Genomic DNA, 24,467 nt, shown 5'->3' with positions numbered 1-24,467 from the left:
TTGGTGTGCTTAAGGAACTGAATAGAGTCCAAGAGGTCCAGAGAAGTCGGGTCGGCTCTTTCAAGGGGCTGGCAAGTCCATTGAGGAGTTAATTGTTTGGGTGTACAATGAGTTTATTCTGACCACAAACAAAGAGCTTTCTCTTCCAGGTCCTTCAAAAGCACATGTGTCAAAAGGGGCCAGAGTTAGAATCTGTATTAATGGCATCTTTTGGGGTCTCAGAGACTGAGGAGCCTTGGAGAATGAGGCCAAAAGAAACTACCATCCCCCATCCAGAGATGCAAAAGGTCTCTCAAAATTCCAAGTCCTCATCAATTCTTGGGCTCTGCCCAAACCATGTTCCTCGTTAACCAATGACCCTCCCTCTTGAACTCATTTATGCTGCTATTGGTTAGTTGTCTTTTAGAAAGACATGGAGATAAACTGCCTAGTAGAAGTGCTGGAACATTCTTGCTTTTGAGGGGACCACATTTACGTCAGCACCACTCTCCCCCTCTTAGCATGTGACCTGAGAGTCCAGTGAGGAGGCTGAGATGACTCATTCTGGGCATCTTCTGCAGTCAACTTGGGTCTGCTTGCAAAAAAAAAAATCTCTTAAGAACTTGGTCTGAGTCAGGCCAGGAAGAAGCATGTTATTCAACCTCAGTATTTCCTGAGTTGCTCAGCTATATAGGGGACCTGTGAGAGAAGAAGACATCCAGGAATTCTGGGTCTTAATAAAAGCAAGGTTTGGATTTTGATAAACAGCACAGCAAGAAGGGCACTTGCCTTGCACACAGTCAACCTGGGCTCTATCTCTCCAGCACCTCATATGGAAATTCCTTGCTAATTCCTGAGTTACAGAGCCAGTTACAGAGCATTGCCAGGTGTGCCTCCTAAATAAAAACAAAGCAAGGTTGACACTTTACATTCATCCTGCCTACTTTCTTTTTCACTCGATGTCTAAAGAAGTCAAAACTAGTTTCAAGCTGTGTTTTTTTTTTTTAATGGACCTGGAACTGCCAGAGCAGGTGAAACTTTGGTGGAAATTGTTTAGTAGTGAAAGCTTCCAAATATTCAAATGCTACACTCACACCAACATACTCTGCTTTTTATTTTTAAATACTGTGGTTACAAGGTAGTTCATAATACAGTTGTTTTGCTTTGCTTTGTTGTTTTTTATTTTTCACAGATAAAGTTGTTCATGACTGAATTATAATCATACAATTTACAACAAACTTCACCAGTGCACATTTCCCACCACCCAGTTTCCCTCCCACCCACCCTCCTCCACTTGCCTCTGAGGCAGCCATTTTACTTTACCTTTCTCTCTCTTCTTTTTTAACACTATGGTTTTCACTATTGTTAATGAAGGGATGCCACAGATGTAATTTTATCCCCTTTCAGCACCCAATTGCTTCAAGCTGTCTTGTTTGCAATTAGTTCCCTCACATCCTCAAAGTCCATATCTGCCTGAACAAGAGCAAAATCATGAGGCAAGTGAAAAGGTAGAACAGAATGGAAAAAGAAAGAGGGAGAACTGAGGCATATAAGAAAGAAGGGAATGAGCAGCAGTGGAGCTGTTATTCTGAAATGGTTACAGATCCATAGGGTGTTGGAGAAATAATTTTAAAAAAATCCCATGTATTCCTTTCCCTATTTTCTCTAGAGTTAGCAATCTTAGCTAACAGAATTACATAGGCAATCTGTAAGTTTATCAATAACATCATGACAGTACAATGTCATAATCAAAATATTGATGTTGGTATAAGCCTACAAATCTTATTCACAATTTATATTTTACCAGTTTCACGTGCAATCATCTATGTCTGTGTAAGTATAGATGGCATGTCCTTTTGTTCATTTAGAGATTCATGGCATCGTCACCTTAGTCACAATACAGAACAATTCCATCACCACAAAACTTTCCCTTGCACTACCCTTCTATTATCACATTCCCTTTCTATTTCCTCCAAACCTTTGGCAAACCAAACTCCATCTCTAATCATGATTTATCAGATGAAGTTATGGGAAATAGGAATTTTCGCAATTTTTTTACTTTGGAAATGTCCTTACTGCACAAATCAACCATTTATTCCTCTACATTGCTGTAAAAGGAGTGGTATTCACTGATATGGTCCTATCTCCATTTGTGTTAATCTTTGAAGGACATTTATATAGTTTCTATCTCTGGTTTATTCCAGAAAAAAATCAATGTGCTCATGTGTGTACCATGTTTCTATGAGGACATATCTTTTTATTTTTCTGGAACATAAATTCCCAGGAATTCTATTTCCAAATTAGATAAGTAAGCATATGCTTATTTGTTTCATTTTGAAGAAACCTCCAGAGTGGCTATATCAATTTATATTACCTACAGTATATAAAAGATCATGTTTTTCCATAGCTTGACTGTATGTGGTAGTACCACTGGTTTTTTGTTATTTTTTTAGCTCTTCTAATAGGCACATAATGATAACTTATCATGGTTCTAATTTACATTTCCACATGACAGCTTTGTGAGTGTTTATTTTTCCTCTGTATATGCACTTTGGTGAAATGCCTATTTGTGCTTGTGCTCATGATCTTTAATCACCCCAGCCTCTATATTTTATTTTTTGACATTTATTTTCTACCTCACTTTTTTTTTAATTTAAACATCGTGGTCACAAGGTTGTTCATAGTGCAGTTCTTTCCACAGATAACTTTGTTCATAATTGAGTTACAGTCATACAATATACAACCTTCCCAGTGCTCATTTTCCACCACCAATGTCCCCAATTTCCCTTGCGCATTCTCCCCTGCTTGTCTGTGTGAGGTAGACATGTCTCTCTCTTTCTCTCTCTCCCTCTCTCTCCCTTTTTCCCTCCCTCTCTCTCCCTCCCTCCCTCTCTCCCTCCTTACCTCCTTCTCTCTCTCTCCCTCTCTCCCTCTTTCTTTCTCCCTCTCTCCCCCCTCTCTTCCTCCTTTTTTGACACTGATTTCTGTGCCCATTTTTAACTGTATTTTTTCAACTGCCGAGTTTGAGATTTTCCACAAATTCTAGATATAAATCCTATGTCAGATATGTGGTTTGTAAATATTGGTACCTGTCTGGAGGATTTTTTGTTTTTAACAAGATTCTTCAGAAACCAACGTTTTAATTAAAAGGTTAGGTTTTGGTCCAGGACACCAAAATTTAAGGTTTATCTACTTATAGATTCTTACAGTTTTCTTCTAAAATTTTTTGTAGCTTTACTTTTTATTTTTAGGAGGGGAGATTTTAGAACCATACCAGTTGTATTCAGTGTTTACTCCTGGTTCTGAATTCAGGCATCACTCCTGGTGGTCTTGGGGTACCATATGGGGTGCTGGGAATCAAACCTGTGCTGACTGTGGGCAAAGCAAACACCACATGTGCTGTGCTATTGTTCCTTTATGACTCTTGATTTTCTATTCATGTGTCCTATTATTTTTCTAAACAAATGCTATGACTCACCACTTTTAAAATGTATATTTATTTTTTTAAATGGTTTCAGTTTGGTGGGTCAGGAGATAGAATAACAGCATCCAACCTGAGATTCATTCCTGGCACCTCACAGACACCCAGCCCTGGAAACTTTCCCCACCCCAATCCACCTCCCAGCACCACTAGGTGTGGACCTGAAGGCCTTCAGGGCCTGAACAACAATTGCACTGAACCACTGGCCTATTGATTCAGTTACTGGTGGGTCCCTCTGACCTTCCAAGCACACTGGGAGAACCTCCTGCATGACTTCAGCTTTTAGAAGTTTTAGGTTTATAGCAAAATTAAGAAGATGACATCTTATACAATGATCAACATTCCTTATTTGAGAGCTATATTTGTTACAACTGCTGGAAATATACTGACCATCACAGTCAGCGAAAGTCCATAGTTTGGCTTACAGTTCACTCTTAGGCTTGTACATTCTATAGGAAGTACATATGTAATGACATGCATCCAACATCATCAGATCTCAACTGAGAATTTGTACTGCCCCAAATTCTAGAGTCATCTTCTGTGTTCATCCTATATTTTTCCCAACTCAACCCCTGGCAACCATCTATCTCTTTAGTCTTCGGGGTTTTTCTTCCCTAGATGTCATATAATAGAAGTCTTTGACTTTTAGACTTTATGCTACACTGATGATAGATAAATAGTACTGGCCAAAGGATAGACTCAAAGACCTATACAATAGGATAACAGGATAGGAAAGATATAACCTATATAAGTCATATCTATACAAATAGGTTGGTTCCCTACTCCCCCCACCAAAACAAAACAAAAACTCCAAAGTGAAATAAGATATTAAAGACATCTGTGTTTTTAAAATGTTTTAAAAAGATAGTGAGATCTTCTCAGACTGGTGTGTGTGTGTGTGTGTGTGTGTGTGTGTGTGTGTGTGTGTGCACGTGCGCACCAGAATTGGAATCTCACATGTACAATGCAAGTGCACTACCACTGAACCCATCCCTGACCTACTGCATTTTTTTTTTTTTTTTTGGTTTTTGGGTCACACCCGGCAGCGCCCAGGGGTTACTCCTGGCTTCATGCTCAGAAATCACTCCTGGCAGGCTCGGGGGACCATATGGGACGCCAGGATTTGAACCAACGACCTTCTGCATGAAAGGCAAACGCCTTACCCTCCATGCTATCTCTCCGGCCCCTACTGCATTTTTTATTACAATTTCAGGGGGGGCACACCGGTGGTTCTGGAGAAGGGACATGTAGTTTTACATCAAATTCAGCATTGCATCAAATTCATGTTCTTGCTCATGCATGGCCTGTACTCTATTGCTTCGAGTCAGAACCCCAGCCCTTAATATTGTTTTTTGTGAAAAATGGCATTAACTGTTCTAGGGTCGTTTCCCTTCAGGTAAATATTGCAAAGAGCTGTCCTTGAATCCATCTCCTTTTATGGGCATAAAATCTGGACAACGGGATCTGAGTATAACACTTTCTTGGATTTTCCTTGGCCTTTGAAACAACATGGTACTCATAAAGAAAGAAAAGGCCGGAGAGATAGCATGGAGGTAAGGCGTTTGCCTTTCATGCAGGAGGTCATCGGTTCGAATCCCGGCGTCCCATATGGTCCCCCGTGCCTGCCAGGAACAATTTCTGAGCCTGGAGCCAGGAATAATCCCTGAGCACTGCCGGGTGTGACCCAAAAACCACAAAAAAAAAAAAAAAAAAAAAAAAAAAAAAAAGAAAGAAAAGGAGTCAATGACCTCCTTGTCCAACAAATCCTTGCCTCCCTCCAGGTTCTGCACCACTGAAGACAGAATCCACTCCTTGAGTAACAGTGAATAAATGAGCATTTTCTCCCACAGCATGATACCCTGGGTTTAGATACGTCCTCTAACACACACACACACACACACACACAGACACACACACACACACACACACACACACACAAGGTGGGATGGTGGAAGTCACATGCATTTCAGGTGACATCTTCCCAGACTTGTTGCTTAAGAGGCATCAATCATGCAAGAGGCATTCATCTCCTCCAACAAAAGGAACAACTTCCCAATACCAGCCACCAGTACTGTGACCATCTGGCTCTCAGTACATTCTCAACAGACATTGTTAAACAAGTGGAATAAAAGAATCAAGTGCTAAACACTAGTAGTTATACCATAAACTTATAAGAACCTACAACAAGGAGGGTTTTACCAGAACCCTAACCTCAATTTCTGTTCTAGTCCTTGGTTTAAGGTCCAACATGCATAAACCTCCTTTCAGCAACCCTAGAAGAAGGGCTCAGATGGAAAGCAGAAAAGTAAGAAGATGGAACCAAGCTTGAGGTTCCAAATTCCTCAGTTCATTGTGGAAAGGAAGGAGACATGGTGCCCATGAGCACTTAAGCACACAAATGTCCACCTTTTCAGTAACCCCTCTCTGCACAGTTCATTTCTCAATGTGCTGAGCTTTGGGGTTAAGAGCACTAGGAAGCATTAGCAACATGCATGAAGAGAGTTAAAGGGTTGCCTTGGAGGCTAAAGAGGCAGACAGTACAGGTGTGTTACAACATGAACTTAGCATGTGGATGACCTTGGTTTGATCTGAAGCATTACATGATGATCCCTTGAACACTGGGAGGAACAGCCCTAGAGGTCCCCAAACACTGGTACTTCTTGGGTATAAGTAGAAGAGTACTATATCCTCACTAAACTGCCCACTAAGAATCACCAGAATGAATTACCCAAGGATTTCCTGAGCACTACATAGGAAATCCCTTTAAAAATAAACTGCCAGTTAGACTTGGAGCTACTTAGGGCTGTGCTATTTTAGCAGACACAGTTATAGGAGGAATAATTCCCACAAGGAGCAGAGCTCTCCATCAGGGTCCATTCAAATGCAGCCCGGCTCACAGCTCATTTTCACTTTTGCTATCACACAGCCGTACTGAGCAATCTGCCAGATATCACACCTCCCCTCAGTGCTGGGAGGGAAAAATACAAAGAAGCTGTGAAGATGAGGATGAGGAAAAGGACCCTTGGACATTCTTCAAGAAACTAGCAATTGAAGTTCCATATAACTAAGTCATCCTATTCCCTGGAATATATCCGACAGGCCAAAAAAAAAAAAAATCAGGAAGGACATCTACATTCCTCTGTTCATTGCAGCAGCACTATTCATAATCACCAGAATCTGAAAACAAGCCAAGTGCCCAAGAACAGACAACTGGATAAAGAAGCTATGGTATACACACACACACACACACACACACACACACACACACACACACACCACACACACTGGGCTACTACTCTGCCATAGAAAGAATGAAGCCATGCAATTCATTGATACATGGAGGGATCTAGAGAGTTTTGTGCTGAGTGAAGTTAGTCAGAGAGAGAAGGACAAACAGTATGATCTTTCTCATAGGGGGGATATAAAGAAACTTTATAGGAGAATAACAAATGCCCAAAGGCAAGAGAAAAGAAGAAAAGTAAGAAGCCTGCCACTGGGGTGGGGTAGGATGAGGGGATTGTTAGAGAATAGTAAACTAGGATAATGGGGAGAAAGTTCCTGCCATCGAAGCAGGCTGGGGGTAGGAGGAAAACTGGGAACATTGGTAGAAGAAAGCGGGCATTGGTGAAGCAACTGGTGTTGGAATATTGTATGTTTGAAATGTGATGATGAATAGCTCTGTAATTAACAGTGATTTAATTAAAATGAAAAGCTACATAAATAGAAGTGGCACTTCACAGGACAGGTGGAAGGTTCCAGACAGTGCCCTGCAGACCTTAAACTGGGATAATGAAGTGAACTTTCTGTACATGCACTTTGGAAACACCTGAGCCTGCAGTTGGAATATCATTCCCCTCTTTATATGGGATATTTGCTATTTGTCGTCACCTACCAACCACAAGGGTGCTTCTTGCACCATTACTTAATTGTACAGGTGACCAGACAATACACCTAGGGTTTAAAAATAAAGACACCGAGCAAGATTCTGGAGAAATTCTGTGACTTATACCTATTTGGTGCAATCCAAGGGGAAATGAAAACTAAATCTATGATATAGAGAACTAAGTGGGTAGAGTACTTATCTGGTACATATGCAACCTGGGTTTGATTCCAGGCGACACAACCAGGACATCATCTATGACCCCCACCCACCCACCCTATCCTACCCTAGCCCTGCCAGAAGTGATCCCTGAGCTCAGAGGCAGGAGTAAGTCCTGAGCACAGACAGGTCCCAAAACAAAACCAAAGATAAAAAGAAAACTGCAAAGGGCAGGTGGATTGGTTTTTGGAAGACCTCTGCTCCTATCCAAGCTGCTGTGAGAGCCAGAAGTTCATAGGAAGAGGTTAAGCAGAATCTGCTCATGGCATTCCTCTCTCCCTTCTTAAACAGGTAACTTATGCAAAAAGACCTACAAAAGACCCAAAAGCAAACTTCAGGACCCTCCTCCCACTCCAACTCCCATGAGGACTCCATACTTATCAAAGTATGATAAGTATGATAAGACCCTGCCAGTAATCAGTTTATAAGTCCTCTCTCATCATCACTCTGTACCCCCCACTCCCCACCCCATACAGGCTGAGACGATCCACCTCCACAGCAATGCCAACCAAAGCCAGTCCCTGAGAGTGGGTTTGCTTATCCTGGGAGCTCCCCTAAATCCTCTCCAGCCATTAGCATCAAGACACCCAAAAGAGGCACTCCAGTGAAATGCAGAGAGCCTTGGCAGGTCAGGCTAAATTCATCATCGCTGCACACACTGGCTTAGTCCCAGCCTCTTCCCTTCAGACCTTTCAGCTGAAACTCAACATTCATCTCTCAACGCCTGCAGCCCCGCTGTTTCGGCGGTGACTGCTGCAGGGGGGGGGGGGGGGCTTTTCTTCTCTTTCTCATATTCTTCTGTACCATCCATAAAACACATGTGCCTGTCTCCCCAACCCCCAACCCCAGACACACAGAGATTCCCCCCCACCTCACCCCTCCTGCTTCCATTTCTCTTCCAGAGTTAGGACCAAAGGCGAAAGGGGGGTGTGTGTGTGGTGGGACGGTGGGATGGGAGTACCACAGATCAATGGATATTTGAGACTCACACACATGGCCCGGGACCTACCCTGCACGTGTTAATTACCACACATTGCCTATAAAGGCGTCCGTGAAACACAAGGGGCCCAAAGAACAGAGCGAGGAAAGGACATTCCAGGGGATTAAGTCAATAGTCTGAAGTTCTGACCCCCCTCCCCTGCAAGCACGTGCATCTGGGTAAGATAACAGAGCTCCCTGCCCCCGCTTCTTCCCCCGGGCTCCACAGCTGTGCACCCCAGAGCTGCAGAAACCCAGGCCCACAGTCCAGGGCCAAAGGGCTGTGACCTGCTACCGCCTGGCTGCTCTCCCTCCTCCCATCCTCCTGCTGTCTCTCTACAGGACCTTCCCCAGCCTCTTCTCCCTCTGCCTATCTGCTCCCCTCCTTAGGAACACAGGTTCCGGGTGGGCAAGCCAAGTCTCCTCTTTCTGAGCAAAACTGACCCCCAAAAATGGCCAAGAAAACTGACCCCTCTGAGCCTGTCCATGAAGTCTGTTCCACAGAGGGGGGAAAAAAAGCAAAGGATGAACCAGCAGCTTCTCCACTCCCTCTCCCCGGTTCTGTCTCCCCCCAGCCCCAATTACCACTTCTTGCACACCCAGACCTTGGGCCTCCCCTCTTTTCTGGTTCGAGCGCTGTACAAGAACCCCAGGCTGAGTATCGATCTATAGCTGTCTCAAGGCCACAAGCGCTGGCTCTTGGAGACCCCACATGTGGGCAGGAGCTTAGACAAGAGGCCTTTGTGCCTTCCACCTGCTACCCTCTAGAGCACATTCCATTCTTAAGTGGCGGCTGAAAGAGGGACCTGAGCAAGCCAACACAGGATATTATGAATGCCCTCTCGCACCCTGTCCCCATTCAAATCCCCACTTCCTGGGCAGGTGTGACTTCAGATGGCCCTTCCTCCAGGTGGTCTGAACCTGCTTCTCTTCTTGCTACTCCCCACAGGCAAGGGGAAAAGATCAGCTCTCCAGTGATGAGCCATCAGAGGGGGAAGGTGAGGCCACTGGGTAGAATGAAAGAAACTATCTCATTTGCCAAGGCAAGTAAGCCCTAGTGCCACTGCTACTGCCCTACCCAAGTCTTTGCACCAAAGACTCCTAGAGAGACCTGGGAGAGAAGCAAGCCAGGAACTGGAAACTTAGCTCCGAGATGAATATCCAGACTTTACTGTCTCCTGCACCATTCGTGGGAGATTCAGGCTCCCTGGGTCCTCTTTCTGATGGTTCCATAAGAGCTCATGATAAGCACAGTTATTTTTTTTTTTTACTGTTTGCCATAAAATACAAGATCCCTTTGACCTAGAACATAGTTTTCCGTACAGTTTAGCCACCCAAAGCCCATGGCTGATCTTTCCAGGGTGCTACATGTACTTAGTTCCCTCAGATAGAAAACATCATTGTTGTCTACTCAGACAAGAAAGATTGCTATCTTTTTCCCACCTCCCAGAATCTCAGCCCAGAAATTATGCAGTATTCCTGAAGACTTCCATTGCAGCAAGCAACTCAGAAGGTAGGTCCCTTTTCTACAATTAAGTGTGCACAGACATATGCCCTTCTGTGCTGATCTTGGCTGAAAGAAATATTCATGCCCCCTTTCTACTTCCCTCCTAGAAAGGAGCTACCAACATTCATGGATGTTTTCCCTTACACGGAGAAGGACCTGGAGAAGAGCTTGCTACATTCTTTATACCCATTTGTTCAGTCCTTGTGGAAAGAGGCACAGCCCTTCTAGTCATGGATCCATAGTGGGAGATGGCATCACACTCTACCGCCAAGTCTTCTAAGAGCATCTGCATTCTTGCACCTAAGTTCTCTGATCTCTCTCCTGCACTTTGTCTGGGTGAGATGATCTCATCTTCTCTTGCAATAAACACCTGGTGCAGAGCCATGGTTTTATCTTGGTTTCCCTATGAGTACTTCTATTGCACATGAATCTGAGCACACTCAATTCTTTTGTTCTTGTTTTGTTTTGCTTTGTTTTGAGGCCACATCTAGTGGCACTCAAGGATTACTCCTAACTCTGCACTCAAGAATTATTCCTGCCAGGCTTGGGGGTCCATGTAGGATGCCAGGGATAGAACCTGACACAGCTGTATGCAAGTAAAATGCCCTACCCATTGTGCTATCATTCTTGTCACAAGAAGACACAATTCTTCTGAGCAAAATGCTCCAATGACCCAGATTCAAGTGGGAAATCTCAAACTCTATGGAAGTCTCCTGTCTGGATTTTCCTTGAGAGCAAAAAATGGATTCTAGGATGCTTGCACAGAAATAAAATAATACTTGATTGTCATGCAACTACCAGCTCTGTTTGTCTGTTGTCCCAAAGGAGTTTAGCATAGAAAATAGTGTCTTCCACACTGGAAATAAAGGACAGCATATACCTGACACCTAGTCCTCATCATGGCTGGTCCATTCAATAACACTCAGACATAGTCCTTTGTGAGGTCAGCCACAGAAATTGCTGAGTACAATATGAAAAGACTCAAGTTCCTTTGTTCAAAAACCAGAGGAAAAGATAGAATAAAAGGCACCAAAATATACAACTTTGCCCTGTGTTCCACAAGTACTTAACATTTTCTATTTAATGCTGTTCTGAGTAAAGGATGATTTACTCCATCATACCATGGAGGCCCATAGATTGTATCCCAACTGCTCTGTATAAGCAGGAGACAGGAGTGGGTAATGGATACATAAAACACAGATCTCTTCTGCTCACCATCACCCTTCCCTGTCCCATTGGATTTTACTGACAAAGTACAAGCTCAAGGACAAAATAAGTCAGAATATTGAGATAACAACCAAGAGCTGGCAAACTTGCAAAGCCCAGTCTAAGTGTTAGTGCAAAAACCGTGAATACATTAGAACAATTATCAAGAAGAATCAAATCAGCAAGGGAAACATTTCAAAGAGGTCTTCAAAATAAGACTTGGGCATGCCTACCTTCACCTCCATTTTGGTTTAACCCTGACTACACAGCCAATTGACTGACAAAGTCCCAAGCAGCCAAGATTCTTAGAACCCTACCAGCTCTGTGCACTCCACTCATTCAAAGAAGTTTGTAAGGAACCTTACTTACCTGAGGTGTTTCTGGGAAGAACCCCAAAATAAGAGTGGAAATTTTCTGCAGGACACTTTTGCACCCTAGTCTCTTTCCGTCTTGTCTAAGAGTTCTTGCTTGGACTGGCTTTAGAAGGAAACATTTAGATAAAGCATAAAACTTCACTCACCTTTCCTTCCTGAGTTCCCCTGGCTCAGGGGCTTGTCGGTGACCGAACCTTGAGTGAGAGAGGAAACAAAAACACAGACACTCAGAATGCATTGGTTTCTTTCAAAGAGTTGGCACAGTCTGCTGTTATAAGCATATGGCAATGTGTGTGTATAGATATGTGTGTGTTGTATACACATCAAGGAACATTATATACAAAGTCAGTATGTACATGCGTGTTGAGTGGGGCTTGTTTAACATCAATGTCTGCTGAGACAGACTATGATGTTTTGACCAGAGTTTTATAAAATTCTACATTTACATAACTCCCTTGAAGAACCTTCTAGTAACTTCCTTGCCTCTCCTTCTCATCTCCTTCGCTTTCCACCAACTCCATGATCAGTGATGAGACCAAATGAAAAGAGCCTCTCTCACTGCGAATGTAATGATTGACATTCTTTGCTGGTTAAGGCAGGAAATCAGCAATTTTCCATCTGTATTAAGTAGAAAATTGTTGGCCCAATTGTACTGAATGGGCCCAAATAGTCTGAGGCATGGAAACAATTTTCTATACACAGCCTGTTCCTCTGGAGGGGAATTGGGGGGGATTGGTGGGAGGAGAGTGTGTCTTTTTGCCCAAATAATTTGCTTTGCAAAACTGGAACTGTCCTGCGTCCCCATACAAAGGTCAGGACCCTACAGCACCTGTTATCTCTGTGAAGCTCAATCTAACATGGGCAAAGTATGGCCAACTCACCCATGGGACAACCGTGTGGTTCAAACCAGCAATAGAAAAGAGAGAATCCACATAGTCCTATTCTATAGCATGCCTTTTCTCCACAGACAAGCTTGGTGAGAATTCAGTGATACCCCCTGCAGGACTAGCTTCTGGCACATTTGTTCGCTTTCAATGAAACTTTCCAGGTCAGCTGTGAAGAGGACCTGTCCCTGACCTCCCCATACAGTCCCAATTAAGGTTTCTAGTTTCCATGTAAACCACAAATAAACTCCCCTTGATAGCCTGCAAATCTTTCTTCCCAAATGCAGAACGTTTCCACTAACTTTTCCCTTTACACGCCAGAGCCAATAGAAAAGGGAATCAATTTTGATAAATAAAGAAGTTAGGATAGCAGGACTACTAAACTTCTCATAAACTTCCCATAAACTCCCCTTAAAAGTTCCCATAAAACATTTTAGAATAACGTTTTACATGTTAACTGCAGTTAAAGATTAAACATAATAAATAAAGCCTCCAACAACACAGTTTTAGAGCAGTGTGAAGTGGTTGATGAGTGGAGAGGCTTTTCTAAGTGAGGGGCTGAATTAAGGGGCTGCCTCCCAAATTCCCTCCTCTCTTAACAGACACTGAAAAACAGGGCCAATATCAACCCATAATTCACAGTTTCATCAAGGTGACCCAAGAGCTAAGTTTCTCTAGGCTGCCCAAGTTGGGAATAGAGAGGACTTGATTTGGGCCAACCGTGGGGGTCACAGTGATTCTGACATGAAGGATCACTTCATGGTTCTAATCATCAGAACCACCTGACAAACTTCATAAGCATGTGAGTTCCAGGTGTTACCCCAGCCCTACTGGAGTATTATATATAAAAATATATATAAGTATATATTATGTATTTTATGTATATACATATTATATAATAGGGGTTTCAGCATCTAAAATTCCCCAGGCACTGCTAATGGTCTGGCATGGAAGTTTTCCATTGCTTTCAAGAGCAGCAAAGGTAGGGAACCCAAGTCACCACTCCCTTCTTGTGCCCTGGGAGACATCACTAACTGATGGCTGCAGCTTATAAAGCTGGATTGAACTCCATCTCAGTAAATTCATCACAGAATTTATAGCAACCAGAGCACCCAAGCTAAGACCTTGAATGCTATATTCTAGGAGTTATATATTTGGGAATGACGGAAAGCCAAATCCAAAATCAACAAATATAGGCACTCAAGTATTTGGAACCCTATCACCCAACTGACTACAGAGCAAGTACTGTGAAATAAACTTTCTGGTCTAGAAGAGGATTCAGAACTGCCACCAATCTCCCAAAGATCCCCCCACAAGATACAGGAGACCACCCAAGGGTCTCCTCCCTGCCCTTTTCTTGCTTCCCACCCCTCCCTACGGTACCTGAACATACAGGAGTTTTGTTCTGCACAGAAGAACCACTGATGGGCTTCCCATCGGGGGTGACGCACCAACAGTACCCTGTATAAGTGTGACACTGCACCTGTGCAGGGAGGTAGGGAAGGAGGAAAATGTTCAGTTTGGGGTCATGACACCAACAATCACTCCCCCTTCCCACATTTCAGAACCTCACTAGCAGGGTGGAATCTTGACTCTTTCATGTGGAGGGTTCAACACTAAAGGAGACTGACTGTGTTTTCTGTGTGACTCCTGCATGCAACCACAACAGTCTGCCTATAGTTTTGACACTGAAACTATATTTATGACTTTTGACACTGAATATGTCAAACTAAAGCAAGTTCGCTGTATTTTTCTTGCACTGGTTCTCACCAAAATCACTCATTCCCACCCCATCATTAATAGCCACCCTTATTCAATGCCTAAAACTTCTAATTCATGAGCAAATATGGCAAGGATAAGTCGGCAAATCCTTGTGGTAAGTTGATAAGATTCTTCTAAAATAAGCAGAAATAAATGCTAAGCTTTCCCCCTCTTCCTAACTTTCACCAGAAACTCTTTCAGTGGCCAGTCAGCTTGCTAATCACATGAACTCCTGAGACACAGGCAAGTAAGGAAAGAAAAAGATCACTTCGTGTGTTCCCTGGCTCTTATTCCAGGTGCCCAACTATATTGATGTGAGCAGCTCCACTCTAAGCATGGATCTCCGATGAAAATGAGACTTTTGTTCCATTCCAGGTACCTTTATAATGTGCCTCCTGCCTATCCTCACACCCTCAGTGTCCATCCATCTGTGCACACACTTTCCACTTCATACCAGGAGCACCTTTGAAGTTCACAAATACATCATCCTTCACTTCAGCTATTTGGTCCAGTACAACATGCTCTAAACTAGTTCTCACTCTTCCAACCATGTCTCCCTTCTTACCTTGTTTCCTTTCTGTGCCCCCATCCTACTGATTGGTCCCAGTCACATGTCATGCCCCCATTTGCATGATTTTCACCTATAAACTCCCTAGTATCTCCTGGGAAACGCTATGGTTGAGAAATGCTGTTCTAAGCTACCTCAAATCCATGTACTCAGGACCCCTTCGATTTCTCATCTTTTCAGGATGTTTCTTCGCCCTCCTTCCTTGGACCTTCCACTTACCTCAGTTCCCCAAATTTAGCCATAATTGGAGTCTATATTATCTAGCTTTTTTTTGTTAGATCCTTATATAACTAAAGCAAGGAACTGCACACTGGTAATTTCTATATTTCAAGCCTCTAACAAAATGCTTGACATCTACAGTAGCCACCTGATGAACTGAATAAATATGTGTATTTCCTCAATTGTCAGGCTCCATTGATTCTAAAAATGTAATATAAATTTAAATGGCCTCACCACATCAAATGTAATCAACTGTGCCCAATCAATTACAAGTGCATGCCAATTACAATCATATGAAAATGGGGAGTATGGCACTTCTTCGAATCAAGGGCATATTGCACTTGAGAATAACCAGTTGCATACAAACTGAGTGGTGAGATAGGCTGGGTAAAATATATATCTTGACAACTGGAATCAATTCAGAAGTCAGTATAAGGCAGAAAGGCAACAGGAAGGCACCATAACATAGAACTCTAAAGAAAGATGAGAGGGAAGGCAGCTTGGTCCTACCAATGAGTCCAATCAATGAGTGTAGAAATGAGGCATTTTCCTGGACTTTCCATGCAAGGAAAATAGATTTAATAATGCCTTTGCTCCTTTTACATCATAAAGAGAGGATCACATACCCTACAGCTGTGACAGCTGCCCTAAAAGCCCCATTCAGTTGCCATAATTGATTAGATCATTGCTTCTTTTTAAGGAACCATGATGGGACAATTAAAAGGGCCCCAGACAAACCTGAGGTTGAATCCCATCCTGTCCACCACCAGTGGGACTATTAGAACAAGACTTGGGAGATGAGGACAACAGCTGTTCAGGTGTCAGACCTGACACCAGCTGACAGCCAGATGGGGCAGTAGAGGGGCAGCAACAGCAAAGGGATACTCAGTAATATCAAAAACTCCTGGCAATTTGTCCTCTTGGGGTGCCAAAGCTCCTCAGAAAATTCTGGAGGCTTGGGCGAGAAACACTGCTGGGACCTTGGAACTTCTCCCTTCCAAGTCAGTTAGCCCTGCAAGGAGATTTCCAGAGACAATTCCACCCACATTTCAATGGGCCTGTCTGGCTGCACTCTGGCCAATAATTACCTCTAGGAAATTTGTCCCAAGGACTGGACAGCCTCCCTGACACATTCTTGGGTCCCTGAGAAGCTGTGGCTAAGACTTGATGTCCCTTCCACGAGGGGAGATGTCCTTTAAGCCCAGGACCAACAATGTGTCTCTGGTCCAGCGCTACTGGCTGACATGGACATGATGTTCCAGCAAGCCACAGAGAACAGTTGAACTGAAAGTCCCTTTTGCCAGCAATGCAGTAGTCCAGCCAAGGCTCCTGGAGACAGAGCTCAATGCATGAGTAAGAAGTTCAACTCAGAGCTTTGTTTCAGGGGAGAAAATCTGACTCCTGGGCACAGCTAGTGCTCAGGGCCACGAGCTCTCTGAGAGCACTCATTGTGTCCCTGCACTTCTGAAGCTGCTCTCAGCTCTCATCCTGACCCATGGGCTCAGACACAACCCCTTTCTCTCCTGGGTCCTCATCATTTCCTTAGACCCAAGCTTCCAAGGCATTGGCTTCAAATAGCAAAATCCCAGGGGTGGAAGCTAGAAGCAAGTCCTGCAAAGATTTATCGCAGGACTGGAAGAAAGATGTGTTGCTGCTGTCTTATAAGGAATGCAAACCTAAGGTCTCATCTTCCCCATATGCTGCAGAGAAAAGGCAGTGGGGCGCAGAAGACAGACAAAAAGGGTCTTGGAGGCCAGCACTGCAAGAGGTAGCCAGCAAGACAGCTTCCCTATCCTAAATGGATCCTGAGACTATGACTCTCTGAGCTGGCAAGTTGTCTGGGGAAGCTGTCAAGATGTCTTCTTGAAGAAAGAGAAATTCCTGGACTAAGCCTGAAGTCCCCCTCCCTTATTTTCCAAGCTAACTGTTCTGCTACTTATCTGTCCCCACTCTGCAACCTTGGAGAGACTCAACCAAGCCTTGAAGTGTCTCCACCTATTTCAGAAGGGGAGATAATAATACATTCCTCACTTGGTGGTTCAGAGGATTGAACTAGATTTTGTAAATAAAACACTTTGTTCACAGGGTTAGGGCGCAGTTCAGATGAGCTATTTATTTTTATGATCCTTGTTTTATTTTTCAGCGCAATATCTCAACTCTCATTTTCTGGGCACAGCCTGATGGTCTCCAAAGAACATCCTATTCTGACCAACCTCAGGAGAAGAGGCAGTAGCAAGAAATCAGCAAAAGGTTTAAAAAGCCTAGGAGGAAAAGGGAAAGCGCACTTTTACATCAAAACAGTCCTAGCACTCTGCAGAGACAGCTGCACTTCTTCGCAGAAAAGCAATCAGGATGCAAATTCTCTAGTATTGATGGTTTTTAGATGCATGATCAAGACATAATTCTGTCTTGCCTAACATCCTCCCATGCAAACTTAATTTTAATGTAATGAATAATACCTTTATTTTGCTCCCTGATCCACTCTCAAATCAATCAACTCTCAAGCTTAATCTATGAGAAAAGGAAGGAATTGACAAGGGAATCAGCCACTTCTAGTGTTTCCCTTTGTAGTTCTCAATACTCAGGCTTGGCCCATCCCAGTGATGCAGGCACAAAGCGTGGAATTAGCCTGCTTCCTGGGAACCTGACATATCGATGGATGGGTCTTAAAAGATCAAGAGTGCTTGAACGTGGTCCTAAGTTAAGTCATGCTTGCTTTTACCATAATTGTTGAATATAGCATTCTTCTACTACTTTAAAATAGGGGATATTTTATTACTATTGTCGTTTAGGTAATATGATTATAATAGTGTTAAAAGTTATGGCATTGATGTACAAAGTTATTGCACTCCTCACCACCAACATGCCCACAACCCTTCACCATGTCCCTTTACCCCTTCTGATCCGATCTTCATTTCCCACCCCCCACCCCCCCACTGTTTGTTAGTTTTGCAATCCACCAGTGGTTTGTCATTGTTCAATATAAAACAGTGTGTTTTTGCTAAGCACATTTCTCTCTGATTCATATGCTTAAGTATTTTTGGCAAGGTGCCCTTTGCATAAACAGCCCAATGGTGTATTTCAGGTGCTAACTCTGTCCAAATTAAGACAAATTTGCAATGATTTTAAGTCTGTTCATTGTCAACATCATCCAGCCCCTAGATGCCAGTAAAGACATGGGAGGTTGGTTAGCACCCCAACAAATGCAGCTGTATAACAGAGGAGTAGAAGATCATAGAGCAGAAACATCAGCTGTCAGGAAAAAGCAGACTTGGAAGCATCGAGAATGAAGAGACATAAAGATCTGGGTACACTGATCATGTGATACAGCTATGATGGCACCACATCCGACAGGACTCCACAACCATTTTCATGGCTCCCCATCACATCTGAACCTCAAGGTCACCCAGGTACATTCTTCATCAGGGAGGCACGAGTGGAAGCTATCTGTCCAAACATCCCAGCTAGTTCATAAGAGCATTCAAACTGGAGTCATAATCTCATCACATTTCAGAACTATCAGAACTGGGGCAAGACTTGGAAACCATCAATCCAACCCCAACACCTTATAAATGAGAAAAGTGAGGTCCAACAGCAGAGCAGGAGAATGACTGCCAGCACTGAGGCCTGGCAGAAGGCCGTGCCCTGGCAGAGAAGGAGCAGCACAAACACATGTTTCCCAGTGCTGGTGGCTGAGGCAAATTGGTGCCAAAATTCTGGGAACTCTTTGGGAAGGGAAAGGAGAAGCTGCAATAAATGTCCTACCCAACAAGTCCACCAGAAGAGAGTCTTTGTTCCCTATGAGTGAAGTTATCTGGTCACTTGTGTGATGGTCTGGGAAACCCCTCAGCTACCCACTATCCCAGCTATCCTGTTTTCTTGCTTGTTCTAGAGGGTTCTAGAGGTCACCCAAGGAGGTTCCCTAAGGTTGAACTTCAACCCTCCTCTGTCCCCAATGCTCTTGCTTTTCTAGGGTGGTGCCAATCTGCCCACAGCTCTTCTCTTTCTCCAGGAATGAGAAGCTGCAGAGACATAACTCAAATGACATGAAGTATATGCCCTGCATGCACAAGGTCCCAGGTTTGGTCCTCTGTTCCTCATGGTCCCCCAAGCACTGATAGGTGTGGTCCTGAACTCCCCTAACATTGATAGGCCTAAATAGTACTTCATCACCAAGCACAGTCCCTGATGGTACTGTGGGCCTGTACTACAAAGTCTTACCAGGAAGACGCCCAGAACATCAAGCATAGCTGAGAGTTTACATTCTCTAGCAAGAATAAAACTCCAGCTGGTCAAAATATGATTCAGTTGTAGTACACACAATTTATAGCTTATGACATCCTGAGTTAGAACCCCAGCACCCCAAAAATTTCTTAACTAAGAACTCAGCACATGGTTTATCAACACATGGTTTTGCTTAGAGAAAAGTGTCATTTGCAGCGATTCCTACTCAACAATGGGACCCTTCCTTAATTTTGTGTTTGGAACCTGACAAGGTAGCCATGTGCTGTGGCAACAAAATTCTGGTGTCCAGGAGTAATATTTTGGTAATGTGCTTTCAGACAGGGATGGGGGGGGGCAATAAATTACTGGGCCTTGCTGTATTCTTTGCTTTTCCTAGTCCTACTTCCTCACCATCCACATAAATTCCCTCTATAAAATGCCACCCACATTTTGTTTTGAGAGGCATGAGGTGCTGAGGAGCAAACTTTAAGCCACACACATGCATGGAATGTGCTCCAGTGCTTTAAGCTATAGTCTACACCACTGCTCCCTCACTTCTTTTTGTATTGCTTTCTGCACCCCTAAAGCTGTTAGAAAATTACGATGAAAGGACCGGGGAGTATATTTGGTAAGGTATTGGCCTTGCTTTAGGCCAACTCAGATTTAATCCCTATGGGCCTCTGATCACTGCCAGAAATAAGTGATCTCCTTAGAGAGCCAGGAATAAGCCCTGAGCAAGCCCACCCCACCCCCACCCTCAATCATCTGGAATTGCTTCAGATCTACACTGACTACTGGATTCCCTCCAAGATATAGAACCTTCTTACTCAAGAACTCAGTCCCACCCCACCCCCATATTATTTTTCTTTATGCTTCTATTACAAAATAAAAACTATGAGTCTAATGCAAAGAGTGAACAGCTACATTCAGCATTCTTAGTAGCGATGACCGAACTTGTAATAAAGTGAGTTCTGTCACCTATAGGAATATTTTTTTTTTAGTGGGTAAAAGTTAAACCCAAATCAGAAGGCAGATGGGCATGTTGTCTAACTGTGGGAATAGGAGACCATTTCCCCTTCATAATCAATTAATCACTCCAGATCACTTAGCAGGTTCAAAAGGACAAAGCAATGATATAGGCATGGGAAAGCACCCTGCAACTGGGCCAATGGATGACTTGTTTCCGGTAGCATCTTCAGCTTGCCCTGTTTTCTGTAGGATAGAACAGTTCCTGAGAGACCTCTGAGAAAAAGTGTTTCCCATAAGTGTCATAGGCCCTGGCTGGAAAAGAGTCAGCATGTCATATGTAGAAACCACTTATGCCTCCTTAATCTTTATGTCTGACTTTACAGGAGAATATTGTTTTTCGTTTGTTTGTTTTGTTTTGGAGGGGCTGCACCTGGGGGCACTCAGGGGTTACTCCTGGCTCTGTGCTCAGAAAGTGCTGCTGACAGGCTCAGGAGACCATATGGGATGCCAGGAATCGAACCCAGGGCTGTCCCAGGTTGGCCTGATGCAAAGCAAATGCTCTACCTCTGTGCTATCTCTCCAGCCCAACAGGAGAATGTTGTCTATGTGATGGGACTTAGAGTCACCTAGAGGGTCTGTGGAGCCAGGAACAATATCGACAGAGTTAAATCTGTAGTGTTTATATGCCAGTTGATGACTTGTGGACTCTTTTCTTGTTTGTCTTGGGGAAGGAGGGCACACCAGGCAGTTCCCAGGGATTATTCCTGGCAATGCTTAAGGAACCATAGGTAGTGCTAGAATGAAAAAAATAAAAAAGACAGCAACCTGCAATACAAATGCCTTCACCCCTTTACTATCTCTCTGGTCTATCTGGTTTATCTTTCTGGCATGTGGGCTTTCAATGATTAATTGATTGATTGATTGATTGATTTAATGATGGACTGAGTGACCATAAGCATTAAGTCTACTGGGTGGTTTTGATTGTAGGGAAGAAAGGGGGGAGAAGGAAGGAATGATGTGATCCTTTGGGTCCAGGGGAAAATGAGCTTAGATTAGAAAAGACTATCAACCTCACCTTTAGTCAAGTTTTCCTGAGACTATTCAAGATGCAGAAAGAAAAGCAACTTTTGATCCAAGAGGAACTGTGTCCTTTTATCATGAGAACCTCTGCAGCAGTCACTGCTTTAACAAATTCACATTTCTAGCTACGTAACAGTGCTAGTGGCCTCCACCTTGACGGTTATCGAGAAAGACAAATGTGACAAGACATATAAATGATCTAGTGATGTTAGGCATAAGGCCCACACTCAGCACGATCCCATTTCTTCCTCCTCCTCTTCCCTTTTACGGGGAGGGTGCAGCGTTGTTATTCCTGTTGGCTGTAGATAATGTCTCCTGCTCTGTGCCAGGTCTAGGGAGGACAGACTGTTGGGAATGAGGAATTTTTTTCCTTTTAGGGTATTTACCTCATCTTCCAGAATTTCATGAAGTGGGGAAGGAAGCTGATCCTTCCATCTCAATCCTCCTAAATATGGGTGTCTTTGCTGATCAGTTTTTTTATGTGCTGATGGTGTAGTATGGCTGCCAACGTGACATTAGGTTAAAAGTGGGGTGTACAGTTGAAGAGTCACTTCTTCTCCAAGATGTTTATGACCACATCTGAGATATGGTGTCCAGTTTGCAGAAGAACAATTTATGGGGATTGGGGGTGGGGCTGGCAAGCCAAATTCAGAAGAGGCCAGGAGGAAAGACAGAGACATAAATCCCTGATATGGGGGTGAGTGGAAGAAGAATTTTAGGCAGGCTCAAAAAAAAAATGAAGACTGAAAAGCACTATTTTTAGGCTAAAATAAAGGGACTTTACAAGGACATAGTGGTGGCTGTGTTCAAGTTTTTCGGTAGAGAGCGGGATTTCTACAGATTTTGAAAGCCCCATAGTTAGAACTGGAGTTATTTGTTGGAAAGTACATGAAGACAGCTCTTAAATCAGCAGAAAGGACTTTCTAAATCAATCCCCAAAATGCAGGTTGCATAATGTCATGGCAATAATTCCAGTGGTGGCAATCAAGCAGAAGTTAAATAAATACTTGGTGAATGATTATAAGTGAACCTTGGGGTTTGATGGGGTAGAAAGAGGAAAGAGAAGATCGAGGTACCTCTAAAGTCTCCTTGTTCTGTGTTGAATTTTCAGTGCTTTTATTGGTTGTAATTATAAAACAGTAAGTTTACTTAGCTGTCAATGACAAAATCATTATTCCAAGTATGTGATGAAAAAATATTTTCTTTTATTTTTCCAAAAAGCCTTGAACCTCACACTCAGCACATAATAATGATATTTTATTTTATTTTGTTTATTTGGGGTCACACCTGGTAGTGCTCAGGAGTTACTCCTGGCTCTGCACTCAGAAATTGCTTCTGGAAGGCACGGGGGACTATATGGGATGCCAGGATTCAAACCACCACCATTCATCCCAGATTGGCTGCATGTAAGGCAAAAGCCCTACTGCCGTGCTATCTCTCTGGCCTCTGATATTTTAAATATATGAGTGTTAGGGTGTTGTGTGTGTAAACATTTTTATGGGATTATTATGTTACTGACCCTACCCTGATCGGTGATTGTGCCCTACCCTAGGGTGTGACCTGGCATTCTCCTCCCACCCTAGGGTGGTACCTGATTCTGCTCCCATCATTGGGTGGTACCTGATTCTGGGGCATAAAAACAAGGGTCTGTGGAAGGCGAGAGGCTTTTTGTCCTGGACCTATTCTTAGACCTTTTGACTTCGGCCTCTTCACGGAATAAAGAGCTGTTTTCTTCAGAAGCCTGACTGCCTGTTGGCTTTCTTCCCGCCGCATTCACCTCAGAACCACCGACTGAACAGGGTAACAGATGCGTGGTCCGAGCTAGAGGAGAAAGGCCTCATCCTCCATCCCTTCATCAGTCAACCTCATCAGGGGCTGATGTGCAACATTAGGGCTTCACGGAACTGTTTAGTATACAGGATTTCTTCCTTTCTACTGGGTGCCTACCACAACTCAGGTTTAGTAACCAGCACCCTTGGCAGCCCTTGTTCATTTGCTTTTATTTCTTTTGCCAGGGAATCAAATATGCTTTTGTTTAAAACAATCTTTCTTTTTTCAGTAAAAAGACGCTCATCCGTAGGAGTTCTGTTATTAACAGAATTATGAAGATTGGTCCTTATCACAAAAATAAATGGGAGATGGGAGATTATTCTGGTTCCCCAGTGAATAACTTACATTTTTGGTTTGGTTTGAGAGGTCACACTTGACCCTCAGGAGTTATGCCCCAGTGCTCAGGTCACTCCCAGCATTGCTTAGAGGACCCAACAGTGTTGAGGATAAAACCCAGAGTTCCCATATGTAAAACATGTGTTCTAGTCCTTTGAGACATCTCACCAGCAGCCCTGAATTCATTTTCCTCCACAAATCTTTTAATATAGTTAGCCAACACAAATTATTTATCAGACAAATTGGACCTAAACATCTATATGCCCATAACACTGCTGTCAGTCATCTGTCTGTATACCCAGATCTATGAATAACACTAACAGAGTAGTTAAGATTTACCAGGCTATTACCATGTGCATGGATGCTATTAGGCTAACCATCTAGATTAGAACATAACTTATCTATTTATCTTTTTTTGTTTGTTTGTTTTTGTTTTTGTTTTTGTTTTTTTGTATTTGGGTCACACCTGGTGGTGCTCAGGGGTGGCTCTGGCTGTCTGCTCAGAAATAGCTCCTGGCAGGCACCGGGGACCATACGGGACACCGGGATTCGAACCAACCACCTTTGGTCCTAGATCGGCTGCTTGCAAGGCAAACGCCGCTGTGCTATCTCTCCGGGCCCATCTATTTATCTTAATAACTCTACCTGGACTGTATTCTAAGAGTTAGAGTCTTAAATGTCTTACATTATGACTCATCTAGAGAAAGATGTGATTGAAAGTTGATCAATTCATCTGACTCCAAATTTCATTCTCTGATCTTCATTACTATTCTGCCTCAAAACACTATTTCCTTTTGAGTTCCAATTTAGATTTTAAAATATTTTAAAATTTTTATTAATTTTTTTATTTTTAAATTTGTATTGACACAGTGTGACTTGTAGAACTATTCATAATTGACCTGAATTCACTTTGAATGAAACATTTCTCCTTTCAGACCTCCCTCCTATCTGCCTATTGCCTTTCCCTACTTT

General features: G+C 43.2%; 1 protein-coding gene across 1 annotated transcript in view; it reads right to left on the bottom strand.

Annotated features, from left to right (window-relative positions):
- Positions 1-24,467, bottom strand: part of SMOC1 (SPARC related modular calcium binding 1) — a 159,070-nt gene that overhangs the window by 39,443 nt on the left and 95,160 nt on the right. Inside the window, exons 4-5 of the mRNA XM_049770435.1 lie at positions 13,892-13,991; positions 11,771-11,818 (exon numbers count right to left, since the gene is read on the bottom strand). Coding sequence (XP_049626392.1) covers positions 11,771-11,818; positions 13,892-13,991 — 148 coding nt within the window. The remainder of the gene's footprint in view (positions 1-11,770; positions 11,819-13,891; positions 13,992-24,467) is intronic.

Source organism: Suncus etruscus, chromosome 3 (genome assembly GCF_024139225.1).
Source record: "Suncus etruscus isolate mSunEtr1 chromosome 3, mSunEtr1.pri.cur, whole genome shotgun sequence".
Lineage (NCBI taxonomy): Eukaryota > Metazoa > Chordata > Mammalia > Eulipotyphla > Soricidae > Suncus > Suncus etruscus.
This window is presented reverse-complemented; position numbering and strand designations above follow the sequence as displayed.